The sequence below is a fragment of the Uranotaenia lowii genome, chromosome 2 (genome assembly GCF_029784155.1).
Source record: "Uranotaenia lowii strain MFRU-FL chromosome 2, ASM2978415v1, whole genome shotgun sequence".
Taxonomy (NCBI): Eukaryota; Metazoa; Arthropoda; class Insecta; order Diptera; family Culicidae; genus Uranotaenia; species Uranotaenia lowii.
The window spans coordinates 75751820-75769617 of NC_073692.1; the positions used below are offsets into that span (position 1 = coordinate 75751820).

Here is a 17798-nt window from a genome sequence, read left to right on the forward strand (position 1 = left end):
GGGGGGGGAAGGAGTACGCTCAAGCGTTACGAATTGTGACATAGGGGGGGGGGGGGGGGGAGATATGCTCATCGTTACGTAACGATTTTTTCCTAAAAATTTCAGTTTAATCGCCGCTATTTTGATGTCATGCAAATTTTTGCAGAATGGTAAGCAAACCAAGATCAGTTAAAAATTTGTAAGCTTCAACATGATTGAAACTGTTTGTAACCTTTCCTCTTTAAAAATTCTGAAATAGACAGTATTGAATATCCGTGAAATACCCGTTAGAAAGCCAAATGTTAGGTACATTTACCCCCAAGAACTCAATTCAACCTTAAGACGGAAATTATAAAAGTTTTCCTCAATTGTTTTTTAAAAAACAAATTTGATTATTCCAACAATAATACTAAGTGGAGTATGTTGATTAACTGGAGTGGAGTATATTTTTGGAATAACTAGTTATGCTTCTTGAACAAGATAAAGAAAACAAGGTAGATAACCAGTAAACAAGCAATTTATTTATCAATTTATTTAATCAAAGAGTTATCATCAATGAAAACTAAGAAGCGATTTTGATAGATATTAGTTCCGTTTTGAAGAACGTTAAAAAAAGTTGTGTTAATTTATTTTTACCTTCGAAAGTCTGTATTTAAAACATCACGAGATAAGAGGGGGGGGGGGTAATTATCAGCGTTACGTAATTTTCATAGGGGGGTACGTCGAAGCGTTACGATTTGTGACATACGGGGGGGAGGGGGTCAAAAAAGTGCATTTTTGCGTTACGTAATTTATGGATGCCGCCTTAGGAATATTTTTCGGCCGTCTCGACTTGATACACACAAGTATTATAGAAACCATTGCTGGTTTTGAAAACGGCTATACACCAAACTTCACGTTGATCAGTTTAGTAGTTTCCGAAAATTGTTCGAATTGTGTAATATTTTTATTAATTTTTTAGAGGCTTCTCCTCCTTAATTTTGAGGTGTTTAAAAATATAATAGAAACCGTTCTCGGTTCTCGGACTTCAAAACGGCTACACACCAAATTTCACATTGATCGGTTCAGTAGTTTCCGGATTTAGTTCGAACTGTGTTATTTCTTTTACTTATGTATGTTTACTTGTGTATGGGAGTTCAACACCACCTCCCCCCTCCCCTATTTAAGGTCGGAGCGGTTTGAAAGTATTAAAGAAACCATCTTTGACTCATAAAACTCATACATACCTTATTTCAGTAGTTTTCAATTCTGAAGGATGGACAGACGTTGATCAGTGTGTTGTTTTTCATTTTGTAAATGTTTCAAAGCTATTTTACCCATTAAGGTCAGGTTTCCTTCTTTTTTATTTGTTTATTCCAGTTCCCCGTATTAACCTTTTTCGTTACCCAATTATATTCACAGAAATGTTAATGGTTATGCTTGCCAGACTGCCTGGTTTTATCCGAGTTTGCCCGGATATTTGATGCAAAATTTCGATAAAGTCACTCCAGCCCGGTTGCCCGGATATCGTGAAAAAAAAGTCCGGATATTGCCCGGATTTTTTCACAATTTTCACAAAGAAACCCAAAAAAATCAAAGTTTTTGAGTAAGTTTCAGCAAAATCGATTAACGGAATGGAAATTTTCAACGGTTATTTCAAATAGTTTCGCTGATTTACATTTATAAACCTTTTAATATTTAAGCGTTCCAAAAAGTTTTTGGAAATCTGCAATTACATTAATAAAATATTAATTTCAATTTTTTGCATTTTTTCTTTGCGTTTATGTATAAATTCACCTAAATTTTGTCCGATTTTTGGATTTGAAAAATTGAAATCCATGCCCGGATTTTGTCAGGTTTTTCTGAAAAGATGCCCGGAATTGCTAGGCCCGGATGGGGGTGGAAAAAATTCTGGCAACTTTATTAATGGTGGTGTCTACCTCCAGGGGTAAAAATTATTGATGAAAAAGGATTTCCAGCGAAAGTTAATGCAAACATCATCTGGGATAAATAAAAAAAAATTTCTTTCGTTTTTCATTATTTTCTTCATTCACAGAGGATCCTAAACACTAATATGATCATTTTATTTTAAACCAAAGAACAGTGCCCAAAGGATATTTTGTAGAAATGTGTCATCTCTTTAAGCACTTTTAATCAATTGTATTTCTTTTTCGCTGAATCATGTTTGCGTTTTATCGTGAACTAAATTTGCAGAAATGGCACATCATTATTTGAAGTGTTTGCAAACAACAATTCTCATGGTATTAAATTTCGAGATTTTTGTATGCTGCAAATCTATATTTTTTTTAATTTTTTGAGCAAATTTTCATATCTTATTCTGTTTTCCGTTATCTATTATGCATTTGATATGAACTCTGCATAAGATAAATCTACTCTGGTTTTTATGATAATTTTAATTACAAATTTTTCTTTATCATATTTATCAAAATATGAATGTTTGAGCACTAAACATAGAAAATAAGAACATTTAAAACATTCATCGATTTTTTACTCGCAGCAACCTCAAATCAAAGCGTTATGGAGTTTTTTAAATGTTTTTTTATTTCTTCGCGAATCTTAACCATTTTTCAATCCCTTGGTTTTGGATCATGGACCATATTTTTCTCGAGATAAAAATTTAGATTTCCCAAGCTTCTAGTTTTTGAAGATGTTTTGCAATCTAATCTTGTTTTTGACTTCTGAAACTGAGTGTTGGATCAAATTATGAGTTTTATTTTTGCAAACTTAACCTTATACTATAATTCGTTTAGTTTCAAAGCATTTGTTTAAAAAGAAAGAAGAGGAAATTATCTAACATTTCCTAATTTTAGCATTTGTTTTTTTTTACATTCATTAAATTCTCATGGAATCACAAAGTTGATATGATTCTATTCTAAAACTGTCTCAATATATTCCTTACGTTTAAAAAAAACAAGTTGATGAATTTATAGTTGTCTTTAGACAAATGAGTCAAAAAATGAGTCGTTTTCTTGGTGTTACCATAAATACGAAAAAAAAAATTAATAACGGAATATTTCATTGTTATCTTTTTATTTGATTTGGATATGTCAAAACTTTTACAGTCATATCGTAGAATATGAATTTCCTCGTAAAACTAACAAATCAAAATAACGGGGTGAATTGGGGTATCAGAATTTTAATCCCACGTACCCGGGCCAGGCATATCCGGGATATTATATCTAAAAACCAAACAATATCCGGGCATTTGATTTAAAAATTTTAAATCTGAAATTAGGGCAATACCGAGCAAATTTGATCTAAGTTCAGGAACTTCTCAACAAAAATTTCTTATTGATTTTCAAGCACTTGAATCATTTTTTCCTCGAAACACATCAGAAGATTTTTAATCTTATTTTAAGCGCCTAGAAAACGTTTATGATTATAATGTTAAATCTTTCTTTCGTTTTATTACGCAAACATAAAAAAATAGATATTTGTTTGATTTTAAAGTGATAGAGTTAATAAATCCGGCCTTTACAATCGAAATCCAGACAACCTGGCCGGACGACTGGACCAGACCTTTTAAAATATGTAAATTGGGCGCCATGACTTTCATTTGATACGAATAAAAACTTAAAATTAATCATCAAATTCCACGAAAACATTTTTAAAATAATATATCCGTCGTGTTCTGCTCTGCGCGAAGACAAACACAACACAAATATTGCATGTAAATTGAATGATCCCTGCAGGAGTAGAACGTTTACGTACATATTTATGCCTCTATTTTTATATATAAGAATAGAAGAAATAAAAAAAGCTCTTATGGTAATTTTTGGCCGCTATAGCGAAACATCTAAGGCCGTATACCGAAACTATACCATAATTGATGAAGGCTGTTAGTTACGATAGCTAACATTACATTAGGCGTGTTATACGAACTTATGATCAGATGATATTCATTATCGATAAAAAAAAATGGCAATAATCTTAATTACTAAATGGAAACTGAGGGTTCAGAGTCACATCCGCTTAAAATACGCCTAATGAACGTGGCCGCTAACTATTTGATGAACTTTTTACATTTTTGTTACCTCTATTATGTTATGTTGTTAATTTTGGCATACGAACACTGGCTATTTCACTGGTAAATTTCAAACTGAAAAAATGGAGAATACTATGGGATTTCTGAATCGAATATATTAGTTGATTGTAAGTTATCATTTGCCATCTTTTGTTACTTTTCATAAGGTAAATCTCAGTTGTGAGATGGAAAACAAGGATGGATGAATACCAGGAAGAATACTTCAGAAAAGCAGTATACCAACTAATGGCACGTATTCCAAATGAACAAGAAAATAGTGTCAATTCCTTTCACTTGAAAAATATCAAACGTTCTGCAAGCTTTTGTAGTGAATTTTAACGTAACTATACCGAACACAAATGAGCTATAAACATCCGTTCCAGCCAAAGGTCGTTACCAGAATGTCGTTGAACTCAAGATTCCTTACTCTCTTAGGACTATAGATCAAAAACAGATTTCGGTGTGAATTTTGAATAGGGCGAATGCGCCAAATGAAAACAAATGGAGTTATCAGCAGGGCGATAAAGTACGTTCGGAGACCTACATTTTGAGTTTACAACGATAACCGAAAGATATTTGGTTTTCGAGAAATAAAGAAAACAAAATAAAATTTTTGCTGGGAGTTTATGGAGCTGTCAAACTTTGAACGCGTTTTTCTCGAAACAGAGATGTTGGCGCATTCGCCGTATTCAAAATTTGTTTCTCTTTTTCGTTCAAATACTAAAAGTATATATACATCTTGACACAAAACAGGTCCGTTCAGATACTCAATCTTTTAATTTATCTTCACAAATTAAATAGGTTTGTTCTATATTTTATTTCGTCCGATTATTCTCTACATTGCCCATCTCCTGTACTCTCCGTTAGTAACAAATTATAATTTTTAGTTTAGTTAGACAGCTTTTCGAAATCTTTGAGGAACCGAGAACTATTTAGCCAAAAGGAAAAAAAAAAATCGGTTATACATAATTTCTCCAAATCATCTAAAATCAAGTTGAGTAGTATATTGTAAACTAGAACATGCACTTTGGTTCTCCGGATCTTCCGGAATCAAGTTGCTCAGAAGAATTCTATACGGTTAGTGTGGCTTTGTGTCTTTCAGATCCTTTACTGCAAAACAAATACTTATTTTTGATGTCACATTTTGAAACGAAGTAGGTAATATCTCGAAAATTCTACGCCTAATGCTTATTCTACGAATCTTCCCGGACCAATTTCCTCCAAAAAATATAATTTTGCACAATTTTTAAAAGAAAGTCGCTCAAAAGAACTCATGGCTAAAACACTATTATATGGTTCTCTACTTTGTATTTTTTCAAAACTGGAATTCCGAAAAGCCAAAACGTTGGATGTCTCTCACACAGCTCATCCGAATCATCCGGAACCATGTCGAAAAGGTATCGATAATTTTTTACCTAACTCTGGTCATCCGGATCTTCTGAAATCATATCATTATCGCATTTTCCAGACAAATCTCAAAATTTATTGAGAATTTTTTGTAAAATTTTTGGTTTTCAGAATCTTTCAGAACCAAATCACTTAAATAAATTCAAGATGGATGGTATAACTTAGGTCTTTTGAAACCTGATCACCCAATCTTTTTTTTTATCTTGCCTGGATCTTACAAAACATCGATAATTCAACACGGGAACCAAGTCACTTCACTTTGGTTCTCCGGATCTTCCGGAACCAAGTCACTCAGAAACTCACGATTGTTGGCGTCACTATGGTTCTCCGGACTGTCCGGAACCAAGTCGCTCAGTTTCCGAAGATCCTGGAACCGATTTTCATTCGGAACTAAGATTTTGCTGAAAAAAGCTAAGTTAGTTAATTTACATCAATTCAACACTTATCACGGAGACTAAATTTTAACGTAACTATACCGAACACAAATGAGCTACAAACATCCGTTCGAGCCAAAATTCGTTACCAGAATGTCGTTGAATTCACGATTCCTTACTCTCTTGGGACTATAGATCAAAAACAGATTTGTTTCTCTTTTTCGTTCAAATACTAAAAGTATCTATACATTCTTGACACAAAACAGGTCTGTTCAGATACTCAATCTTTAAATCTATCTTCACAAATTGAATCGGTTTGTTCTATATTTTATTTCGTCCCATTATTCTTTACAGAAGATTTCATGTAAATAAATGATCATCAGGTTTTTATGCTAAGAGATAGACAGAATATTGTGTTTTACCGGGGAATATTCCGGGTTGCAGTCTATTTAAGAGCAAACACGATTTTCCAACGTTTCAATCCCTTTTGGATCCTCTTGAGGGACTAACACTTTTTAGTCTAGTTGGATACATAAAACAAAAATCTTTTTCTCACTTAAACAGACTGCAAGCCAAAATTTACCCAGGAAAACCGTAAATATTATCTCAATCGAACCATTGAAAAAGATGCCCAGCATGCTTAAATTTTTAAATTGGATTTTAAGACATTTTACCGGAATTTTTTCATACCGATGAGGTGTGATTTAACTCAAGCAAAACCTATGGCAGGCAATTGAAATTTGTTTCAAAAGATTTCGTGCTTCAAAATAATCTTATTTTTTTATCGGTTTGAAGGTCTGAATTGAACTGCAATTATTCAATATCCCTAATCGAGATGCAGTCTTGGTTGAATTTTTATCATGAAATGAGGTTAGTTTTGAGAAAGCTGTCGGTATTGTGTAAAAATTGAATGAAAAAACTTCTTTTTCAAAGACCTGTTGTGAAAAAAGCTTAAATTTCAAATGTTTTCTGCATACATATTAATACGAGGCATTTGATTTTGAAATCGAAAATGTAAGGAATGAGGATAAAAATGCAATTGATTCAAAAAATCAAAAAAAAAAAGTAGCAACGCTAGTCCAGTTGTCCAGCTTCCGACTTAAAATAGCTTTTTGTAAGTGATTTGTTTCTCAGGAAGAATTCCGAAAATTCCTGCTGCTGAACTTTGCATCCCCGAAGCCGGATTAATGTAGGAGGAGATTGTTGACTCTGATACCATCGAAAGGGGTCGTGTGTGACTGCAAACGAAAAAGCTACCAAACGAACGTGTACCATCAAATCTATGTATGTGATTCCGAAAAAAAAGTTCCTAATCCTTGAACTTTTGCGTCAAAAGCCAATTTGGCGTAGGAAAGCAAATAGGATTGCACTTGTTCCGACTTCCACCTTCCTCCAGGAGCAGAAGAGGCACCTCACTCGTACCTACTTCTGTAAGTATTCTCCGGGGGCTTTTTACTTTCTTTCTTCCAACTATGGCACCGTAGGGCTTCCTGATCCTGATCCTTGTGATGTGATTCAAGTACTGCTGGATGCTTTTTGAAGTTTCTTTTTTCGTCGTCGTCGTCCACCCCGTTTTCCGTCACCAATTGGATTGGCTCACACGCTGTTTTTGGGATGAAGTTTGCTCTGGAAGCATGTACGATTCGAGAACTTTCACCTCTTCTCGGTATCAATGGAGTAACAACTTCTTATCACAAAGGCGATTTTTCCTCCGAGATTGTGCATTGAATTGGCAACTGGGATTGAGATTGCAAATGGTAGTTTGATAACGAATGCTGCTGTACTTCGATTTCCACAATTGATGTGTGAACTCGTGTTTCCAATTCTGGAGCTCATGATTTTTGTTATTTTATTTTTCAACATTTTTTCTTGCAGATTGTCGTTTGGATGGTACCGGGCCGAGGTTATTGGGGCACTGACGTCGGTGCTGATGATTTGGGTTGTGACGGCAATCCTGTTCTACATGGCTGTGCTGAGGATTATTAATGGAGAATTCGAACTGAACGGGGGCGTGATGCTGATCACTTCCGGTGTGGGCATTTTGGTGAATGTTGTGTGAGTATTGGTAAATTTCCTAGCATTTGAACAGTTTCTTCTATGGCAATTTAATTGGATATGCTGGTTCAGATTTTAAAAAGCTTTCATGTTATGTTTTGCCATTGATCGAATGACTGTTTTAAAATCGATTGTGTTTAATGAGAAAAAAATGAGATGGTTGTTGTTTGTGATAAAATTCCGATATTTTTTACTAAGTTTGATACATTCAAGAGACCTTCAGTTTTTTGAACATAAAATTCAGTTTATTCATTTTTTATTTTGGTATCACAATGTGAGTCATTTTGGCACACAAATTTTCGTTATAATCATGATCAATACCATTTCGAATGCTTCCGGTCAAGGATGTTCGACTAATAAGGTTCTGCTTATTTTGTATTGAATTCAAACCCAGCTTATCCAGGCCAAAATCAAAGCACTGTCTTAGCACTGCCGAAACCAAACACCAATTGACTGGGGATATATCGACTTTTGATTCCCAATATCCACGCGCTGCTGGAAATTGGATTTTCACTCCACTGAATTCCATAAAATATCCGGCCTTATTCACATAATATAAGCTCAGGATTGGGATTCGGTTTGCGAGGTGAGGCAGAATTAGAAAACGGAATTGAGCAAGGATTAGCTCACCTGTTCGATTGCAAGACTGTAGGCCTATATGGCATCCAAAAAGTACATGTATGCCGGACTGAGCCGAAAGTGGATCAACATGTTATTCGGTTTTGGCCGGTAGAAATTCGATATTTCAATTACTTTGAATAATGAAGCTCCGGCAAAAGTGAAACCACTGAAGTCATTTGTGCTGCTTGTGCCTGCCTGTATCAACAAATTATTGGTAGAGTTAGGAGTTAGTTCAATACCGTTCCTCTCAAAATCGGATCTAAAGTTAAAAAATAATATGTGCAAGATATTGAGAAAATTGTAATTTTAGCTTTGCAGTAAAAATAATTAAATTAGCTTTAAAACTTTAAACTTTTAGCTTTAAAGCTTTTCAGAACGATGCACACTAAGGATTTTGGATGAAAAATGACACTTATTTCATTTATAACAGCCCTGCGTATGAAAATTCTTGTAAAAATCATTTCTTACACAAAAAAATATGCTAGGAATCGAATGATCCACACGTCTGTTCGATTAAATTACTTCAAAACTCTCATTTTGTCCGATTTCCCCCAAATTTTTCAAGTGTATCTGTATGATTGTTTTCTGAACCAATTGACGTAGACCAAGTTATTATAAAATTAGCCAAATGGCTCATTTTTCCCAATTTCCCCTAAAACTTTAAGAATTTGTTAATAAAAAGGATAAAATAGAATTTAATGCAGCTTTGACCTTCTAGAATGATATTTTTTTTGTAGATTCATTCTCTATTAATATAGTGCTATCTTTTCTCGTAAATTCATAAAATATTTAATTTAATTCGATGTAACAATCGGAAACACTGCAAAAAATATGCACAAATAATGTGTTTGAGTGTAAAATGTGTCGCTGAATCGAGTGGTAGCGCACAGCGCTAGACGCTTAGTTAACGAGAAAAGTCTCAATCGCCTCGATTTCTCCTAAGTTCATGCAATATCATCAAAAAAAAATCTTTGTAACAAACAAGCATGCAATAAAACAAGTAAAAAAAATGATTGAATCTGGTGAACTTTCTGCTAAATCAAATGATTTACACCGCTTGGTGATCAGACAACGAGAAAAGTCTCAATCACCCCGATTTCCCCTTAGTTTATGCAATATTATCAAGAAAATCGATAAAACAAACGAGCATGCAATAAAATAAGGAAAACATGCTGAATTTGTTGCTAGATTTTCTGCTGCATCGAATTATGTACACCTCTTTGCAATTAATAGACGAAAAAACTTAGGGGAAATCGGGGCTTTTCTCGTTAACTGAGCATTAAACGCTGTGCACCAATCGTCATCATGACCAATCAATATGCTAGAACATTTTGGACACCAATGCTTTTAAAAAGCTATTAATAAACTTGTTAGTAATTTTTGTTTTTTTTTTCAATTCTGTGTGCTCTCGGAGTTTTTTTTTCCATTTTTTTCCTGCAACCAAGATGGTTGATGAATTATAATTGCAACATTGAGATATGATCTGGTAAAATTAATAGCCAAAACACCAATGTTTTAACCATATTATGAGCATCTTTCTTACTGCCAGTCAAGATTTTAGGTAAAATGTGTATGAAATAGTATCCTAAAATCAATGCGCCTCGTCAAATCTGATGGTCAATCATGATGGAATTGATGAAAAAAAGGCCTGAGAAAATATTTTGAAATACTCGCATCGTGAATTCATCAACATGGCGTCATTTGGTGCCCTTCGATTTTGCAACCAACATGGCGTTAGTCAATTCAATGCTTAATTTTTTTTATGGCCAGATAAATGGCTAATTAGTTTTATAATGGTTTTATGAGAGCCATTTGACGTTTCTTCCGCCAGCCAACCAATTACACGCTGAGGATGAGATCCTCACTTATAAGTTGTTAATCATTATTACAGTGATAGACTTTTTGAATGAAAAGGGATAGGTTGTGAATGACCCGTGGAATAAACCATGGGTTGTTGACGCCATCTTAAAATCCAAGCTTCCGTTGAACTTTAGGGGAACTGGGGGTATAATGCCCAGTGTGGGCAAAACGCCCCACTGCGATATCTAGCTAGATATACACTTTTTTTTAAGAATTCGGTACGCTATTCCCTTCTTATTAACAGTAGAAACCTTTTGTACAAAAAATTGGCATAAAATATGCGATAAATCCCTGAAAAAATCCAAAAAATACTTTTCAAGCCATATTCCTTGCAATTTGTGCCTTGACTTTCGTAAGAAATTACGGCATCTATCGACAAAAAAAAAACCTGACATCTGTTACAATGATGAACATTGGTCTTGAAAATCATCGCAAAACGAAAAATTTTCTTATTCAATTATTTTTTCTGTTATTTTGAACGATTTTTAATAAACTATCTAGGTAGGGCAAAACGCGCCATGCCCGTTTATCTTTAAGCATGTTTCATATTTGTTTAAATTTGTATGCAGCTTCATTACAACAATTTTAAAGATATTTATAAGTTGTATTGAAAAACATAACTTGATTTTAAACGAATATATTAAAAATTCATAAATTTAATATAGATTTAATTAACTATTCACAAGAATTTCAGTATATCTCGCAGCACTGCGCGTAGCAATAAGGCATTTCCCCACTTGTCAGACGAACAGCTGATTTCTCATGTTTACATTTTCTCGGCATATCGTGGTAGGGTAAGCATAACAGCAACATTACGTATGTTCAAAGACCAGATAGTAACGATATGAAATTGGCAATGCAATTGTAGTGGTTTTGCAAGCGTACCTTGGTGAGGAGCATATAAATTCTTTATTTAATGATTTGTAAATTCATAACAAGTTAAGACATGAAGGTTTGTTGATGCTTTTAAATAAAGAAGTTTTTAAAAGAAAGCATTGAACAGTGCTTATCATCAAAGTTCAAAATGGCGACCAGTTGGTGTTTACATTTTTCAAAACAAAAACAAAAAGCTACCCTACCACAATCTGTCTCAGGAAATACTCTATACCTTTTTCCATCTGTGAAGTAGAATAGAAGTGTTTTTACCTGGCAAACACTTTCGGAGGCACTTGGATCAATAAACACTTATTAAACGTTAAACGGCGCGATTGGGTACACACATATGCGCATTATGCCCCTACTGAATCTATAATCCAAATTTCAACCTACTCTTCAAACTTTATTAAATTTGTGGCTTTTTTTGACCTTCCAGTTATTCTTCTAACTATCAGATTTAGACAAAAAATAAACCAAACTTCCAAACACAATCGAAAATTAAAATTAATCTTTTCAAATGTACTCTAAAACAAGGGCTGAACGAGTAGAAGTCGAATTTCGCTTTGGGACGCCATCTTGAAATCAAAGATGGCGGCATCCGCTCAACTTTAAGTGTTGTAAATGACAAAAAGTCGGAAGGGCTAAACGAGTAGAAGTCGAATTTTTTCTTTCCGACGCCATTTTGAAATCTAAGATGACGGTTTCTGCTGAACTTTGAAATGCTGTTAATCACTGGGAATCAAACGAAACCCCCAAAATATGAGTATTGAGAGAAATAGCTTAACTAGTAGAAGTCGAATTTTGCTATCCGACGACATCATGAAATCCAAGATGGCGACTTCCACTGAACTTTAAAATGCTGCTAATCAGTGAAAACCGCAAGAAAGCCCAACAATTTGGGTGAAATGGCTTGATCAGTTTAAGTCGAATTTCTCTTAAAGACGCCATCTTGAAATCTAAGCTGGCGACTTTCGCTGAACCCTAAAATTCTGTAAATAACTAAAAATCGCATGCAACCCTCACAATCAGGTGCATCTTGAAATCCAAGATGGCGGCTTCCACTGAACCTTAAAATGCTGTTAGTCACTGAAAATCGCATGAAACTTCCACAATTTGGATATTTGGTGAAAGGGCTAAACGAGTAGTTGTTATGGGTATTGAACAAGAGGATTAAACTAGAAGAAGTCGGATTTCGCTATCTAACGCCAGCATCTATCCGATATGGCGGCTTTTTTCTTGGGAAATTTCGGCCTGCAGTTTATTTTAGAGCGAAAACGACATTTTTTGGTCCCTGAAAAGATGCAAAACGGATTGAACCGTTGAACACTGAATTACTGATAATCTCATGATACATCCACAATACGGGGTATTGGGTGAAAGGGCCGCACGATTATAAGTCGAATTTTGTTATCCGATGCCATCTTGAAAGCCATTTAGTTACGGTTTAATGCATTTTTTTGTCATTTACAGCATTTAAAGTTCAGCTAAATCCGCCGTCTTGGATTTCAAGATGTAATTCAATTCAGTAATTAACATTACTTTAATTTTCAGCGGAATCCGCCATGTTGGATTTCAAGATGGCGTCTGATAGCAAAATTGGACTTTTATTCGTTTGGTCCTTTCACCCAATACCAACATTGTGAGAGTTTCGTGCGATTTTCACTCTTGTATTTCAAGATGGCAACAGAGAGTGAAATTCGACTCCTACTCGTTTAGCCGTTCACTCAATACCAATATTGTTGGGGTTTCATGTGATTTTAAGTCATTTTCAACATTTTAAAGTTCAGCGCCGCCATCTTGGATTTCGTCAGACAACGAAATTCAATCATTTAAATTATTTTCAAGTTGATTTATAGCCACCACCTTGGATTTCAAGATGGCAGCGCCGTTTTTTTTTTTTTTTTTTTTTTGTAAATTATTTATTTGAAACGGCTCATACCTTTAGGCTTTAAGGAGCCAAACTCGTTTTGTTTGATTACAATTGTGTACTTAGATCTAGTTCACTTTTTTTTTTTTTTGAAGAAAAAGAAAGATAGAAAGGGAAATATGAAAATAAAGAGAATTATAGTCAAAGATCGATAGCTTTTAGGAAAAGGTATATCTCGAACATATAGTCCAAGTCCATCATACCTAATACATCCCTCACTGGAACGTCGGGTGGTTTTCCTCGGGCCCGAAGGGAATCTATAAAGTTCGCTCTGGCGAATAGGTGGTCCTCACACGACCAAACAATATGCTCGATGTCATGGTAACCTAGACCACATCCGCATAAATTGCTGCCAGCAATATTTAAACGATAGAGTACCGCATTCATGGAATAATGATTGGACATGAGACGGGAAAATATACGAATAAAATCCCGAGTCAGGTTCAATCTATTAAACCAGGGTTTAAGGCTTACCTTTGGGATAATCGAGTGGAACCACCGACCCAACTCATCCTCGTCCCATCTACGCTGCCAGTTGACAAGAGAGTTTCTTCGAGCCAAGAAGTAAAATTCGTTGAATACGATTTCACGCTGGTAAATGTTGCCTTCCATCGCACCCACTTTTGCAAGGGAATCTGCCCTCTCATTGCCTGCTATTGAGCAATGTGAGGGGACCCAGATAAAGGTGATAGAAAAGCAACGTCTTGATAAAGTGGTCAATATATCTCGTATCATTTCGAGGAAGTACGGCGTGAATTTTCCTGGTTTTATAGAGCGGATTGCTTCAACAGAGCTGAGACTATCAGTTATAATATAGTAGTGTTCAATAGGTCGTGTGGCGATACTATTCAAAGCCCAGTGAATAGCTGCTAACTCTGCAACATATACAGAGCATGGTGACTGGAGACTGTGAGATGCGCTGGATATTTCGTTGAACACTCCAAATCCTGTTGTTTCCTCTATAAGTGATCCATCGGTAAAGTACATTTTATCAGCATCGACGTGTCTATATTTAGCTTCGAAAATTCTTGGAATCAGAAGAGGACGATGCGGATCCGGGATTCCACGAATTTCCTGCTGCATAGACAAATCAAACTGGACAGAAGAATGATCGTAGTCTGGGCTACAAACACGAGTTGGAGAATACGAAGAAGGGTTTACCTGCATTGACATGAGGATATGGTATATAGACATAAATCTGGTTTGAACATTTTGCTCAAGTAACCTTTCGAAATTTACAATCACCAATGGGTTCATGACCTCACACCTGATGAGGAACCGAAGTGATAGTAAATTGAATCGATCTTTCAAAGGGAGTATTCCTGCCAAAACTTCAAGACTCATGTTGTGTGTTGAGGGCATACAGCCCAAAGCGATACGGAGACAACGGTATTGGATACGCTCTAGTTTGATGAGGTGAGTTTTGGCAGCTGACTGGAAACAGAAGCTACCATATTCCATAACGGATAGAATAGTTGTTCGATACAATTTGATAAGATCTTCTGGATGGGCTCCCCACCAGGTGCCAGTAATTGATCGGAGAAAATTGATTCTTTGTTGGCATTTTCCTTTCAGATACTCAATGTGGGCTCTCCAGGTACACTTGGAATCAAACCATACCCCAAGATACTTGAAACTCCTCGATTGAGTGATCGTTCTGCCTAGGAGTTGAAGCTTAGGTTGAGCAGGTCTACGTTTCTTAGAGAAAACAACCATTTCCGTTTTCTGAGGGGAAAACTCAATCCCAAGCCCCAAAGCCCAGGAAGACAATCTGTCTAAAGTATCTTGTAAAGGCCTGTGCAGATGAGACTCAGTAGATCCTGTGACAGACACTACTCCATCATCTGCAAGTTGTCTTAGAGTGCAGCCTTCAGAGAGACAGCTGTCGATGTCACTCACATAAAAGTTGTACAAAAGTGGACTCAAACATGAACCCTGTGGGAGGCCCATGTAAGATGTTCTTCTAACTGCAAAATCTCCGTGAGCAAAGTTCAAATGTTTCTCACAAAGTAAGCTGTATAAGATGTTGTTCAATAGAGGAGGCAGACCCCGGGAGTGCAACTTGTCTGACAAAACCTCTATTGAGACTGCATCAAAAGCTCCCTTTATGTCTAGAAACACTGAAGCCATTTGCTCACGTTTTGCGTACGCCATTTGTATCTCTGAAGACAGCAAAGCAAGGCAATCGTTTGTCCCTTTGCCCCTTCGAAACCCAAATTGAGTATCTGAAAGGAGACCATTTGTTTCTACCCATTTGTCCAAACGAAACAATATCATTTTCTCCATCAATTTGCGTATACAAGACAACATCGCTATTGGACGGTAAGAGTTGGGATCAGACGCTGGTTTTCCGGGCTTTTGGATAGCAATGACTCTCACTTGTCTCCAATCTTGGGGAACAATGTTATGCTCCAAGAATTGGTTAAATAAATTTAACAAGCGAAATTTTGCAGCATCCGGAAGGTTTTTCAACAAGTTAAATTTGATTTCATCAATTCCCGGAGCTGAATTGTTGCAAGAGAGGAGGGCAAGTGAGAATTCGACCATCGAAAAGCTTGAGTCTAGACCACTATCAGACCTATCAGGAGGCACGTTCCGGATTATTTTTTGCACAGGTGTAGAATCTGGACAGACTTTCCGTGCGAATTTAAATATCCACCTATGTGAATATTCCTCACTTTCATTTGTAGATGATCGATTACGCATGCTTCGTGCCACTTTCCACAAAGTACTTAAGGATGTTTCACGCGATAACCCACTAACAAAATTCCTCCAATACGCCTTTTTCTTCCCCTTGGTTAATTTTTTAAACTGATTTTCAAGGGAAACGTAAGCTTCAAAATGGACAAGAGTTCCATGTTTTCGAAATTCTTTAAATGCTGTTGATTTGTCCTTATAAAGCTTAGAACACTGAGGGTCCCACCATGGATTAGGAGGCCTTCGATGAATAGATGATTCTGGGATGGGTTTTGTTTGAGCGTCAACTGCACTATCGTGTATCAGACAAGAAAGAAAGTGGTACTCCTCCAAAGGAGGTAAAACGTGCATAGAGTCGATGGCGGTTTTAATTGTGTCCGAGTACTTTTTCCAGTCGATGTGTCTTGTAAGGTCATATGTCATATTTATTGTGTTCGAAGAGCTGACCCCATTGGTGATAGTAATTTCGATAGGTAAGTGATCACTACCATTCGGATCATGGACTACCTTCCACTGGCAATCAAATGATAGTGAATTTGAGCAGAGTGAGAGGTCAATTGCACTTTGTCTTGCAGGAGGTTTAGGTACCCGTGTTTTTTCATCCGTGTTCAATACTGTTAAATTGAAACTGTCGCAAATGTCATAGATAAGAGTAGAACGACTATCGTCAATTTGTTCTCCCCAGACAGTTCCATGTGAATTGAAGTCACCCAGGATCAACCTTGGCTAAGGGAGCACTGAGCACAGGTCCTCTAGGTGATTTCGATCCACTGCAACTCTCTGAGGCCAGTACAAACTGACAACACACCTCTTATTGTTGTATGACATGCAACAGCTTCAATTCCGCCTGATAAAGGAAGGTGAATTCTATAAAAAGAGTGGCACTTATTGATCCCCAAAAGCACCCCTCCATAAGAATCGTCACGATCCAGACGGATAATATTAAAATTGTGGAATGAGATGTTAGATTGAGAAGATAGCCAAGTTTCGGACAATGCAAAGATATCACAGTTTGTTTTATGAAGTAAATAATTCAATGAATCCAATTTTGGAATAAGACTACGACAATTCCACTGTAGTACAGTGATATCTCCGACCTCTCGGCGTAAATTAGCCATCGAGAGATACAAACACTGAAAGGAGGGGCCAAGTTTGCATCAATTGCTTTAAAAATGTCTTTAATACAGGAAGCATTGCAAATACAATGTCTTTCACGGGTTCTGATACATTAAAACACGAAAAAAATCCGTTCAAAATGTCAGTCAACTTAAAGAGCCCAGACTGAGTCGTTGATTCTGGCATCACGTTTGGGGTTTGGGTTTGCGAAGCTCCCGCAGCTGTTGGTTTATTCTGCAGTGGTGCATTTCCGCGGAAACCTGGAGGAACTTGTTTTTCCTTTTCAGCAGCAGTCGACTTTTTCTCGTTTCTATTGGAAGAGACAACCGTAGCTATTTTAGCTGGTATTTTCGGAGAAGGCGCCTTTGTTCGCTTCCGAGAGCCTCCTGCAACGAAGACTGGCTGAACTTCATCAGCCGTATCTGTGTCTTCATTGTCAACTGACAGCACAGAAAAAATGTTACTGGTCTGAGGTTGGACCGGTGGAGAGGCGCTCTTTAATATGGCGGCATAAGAACGCTTGGAGCGTTCTTTTAAAGAGCGCCTCTGTTTATCCCAGCTTGCCTGAAATGCCTCGCAGGAGGAGATATCATGGGGTGAGCCCCCGCAATAGACGCATTTTTGCTCAACTGCTGAGCATGCTCCTTCCCCATGATTCTCCCCACAATGCAAGCATCGCTTCTTGTTGCAGCAATGCGAAGCAGTATGCCCCAACTTGATGCAATTCTTGCATTGCATTGGGCGAGGCACATAAAGGCGTACTGGAAGCCTTAAAATTCCGTCAATCAAGACGTAATGAGGGAGGGCTGTTCCTGCAAATGTAACCCGAATCGAGGCTGAAGGCGAATACTTGGTAACGCCA

The 17798-nt window shown here is 36.5% G+C and overlaps 1 protein-coding gene across 1 annotated transcript in view; it reads left to right on the plus strand.

The window, feature by feature from the left end:
* The window catches only part of LOC129748259 (proton-coupled zinc antiporter SLC30A2-like), a 67877-nt gene that overhangs the window by 22901 nt on the left and 27178 nt on the right, over positions 1 to 17798 (plus strand). Inside the window, exon 6 of the mRNA XM_055742798.1 lies at positions 7660 to 7839. Coding sequence (XP_055598773.1) covers positions 7660 to 7839 — 180 coding nt within the window. The remainder of the gene's footprint in view (positions 1 to 7659; positions 7840 to 17798) is intronic.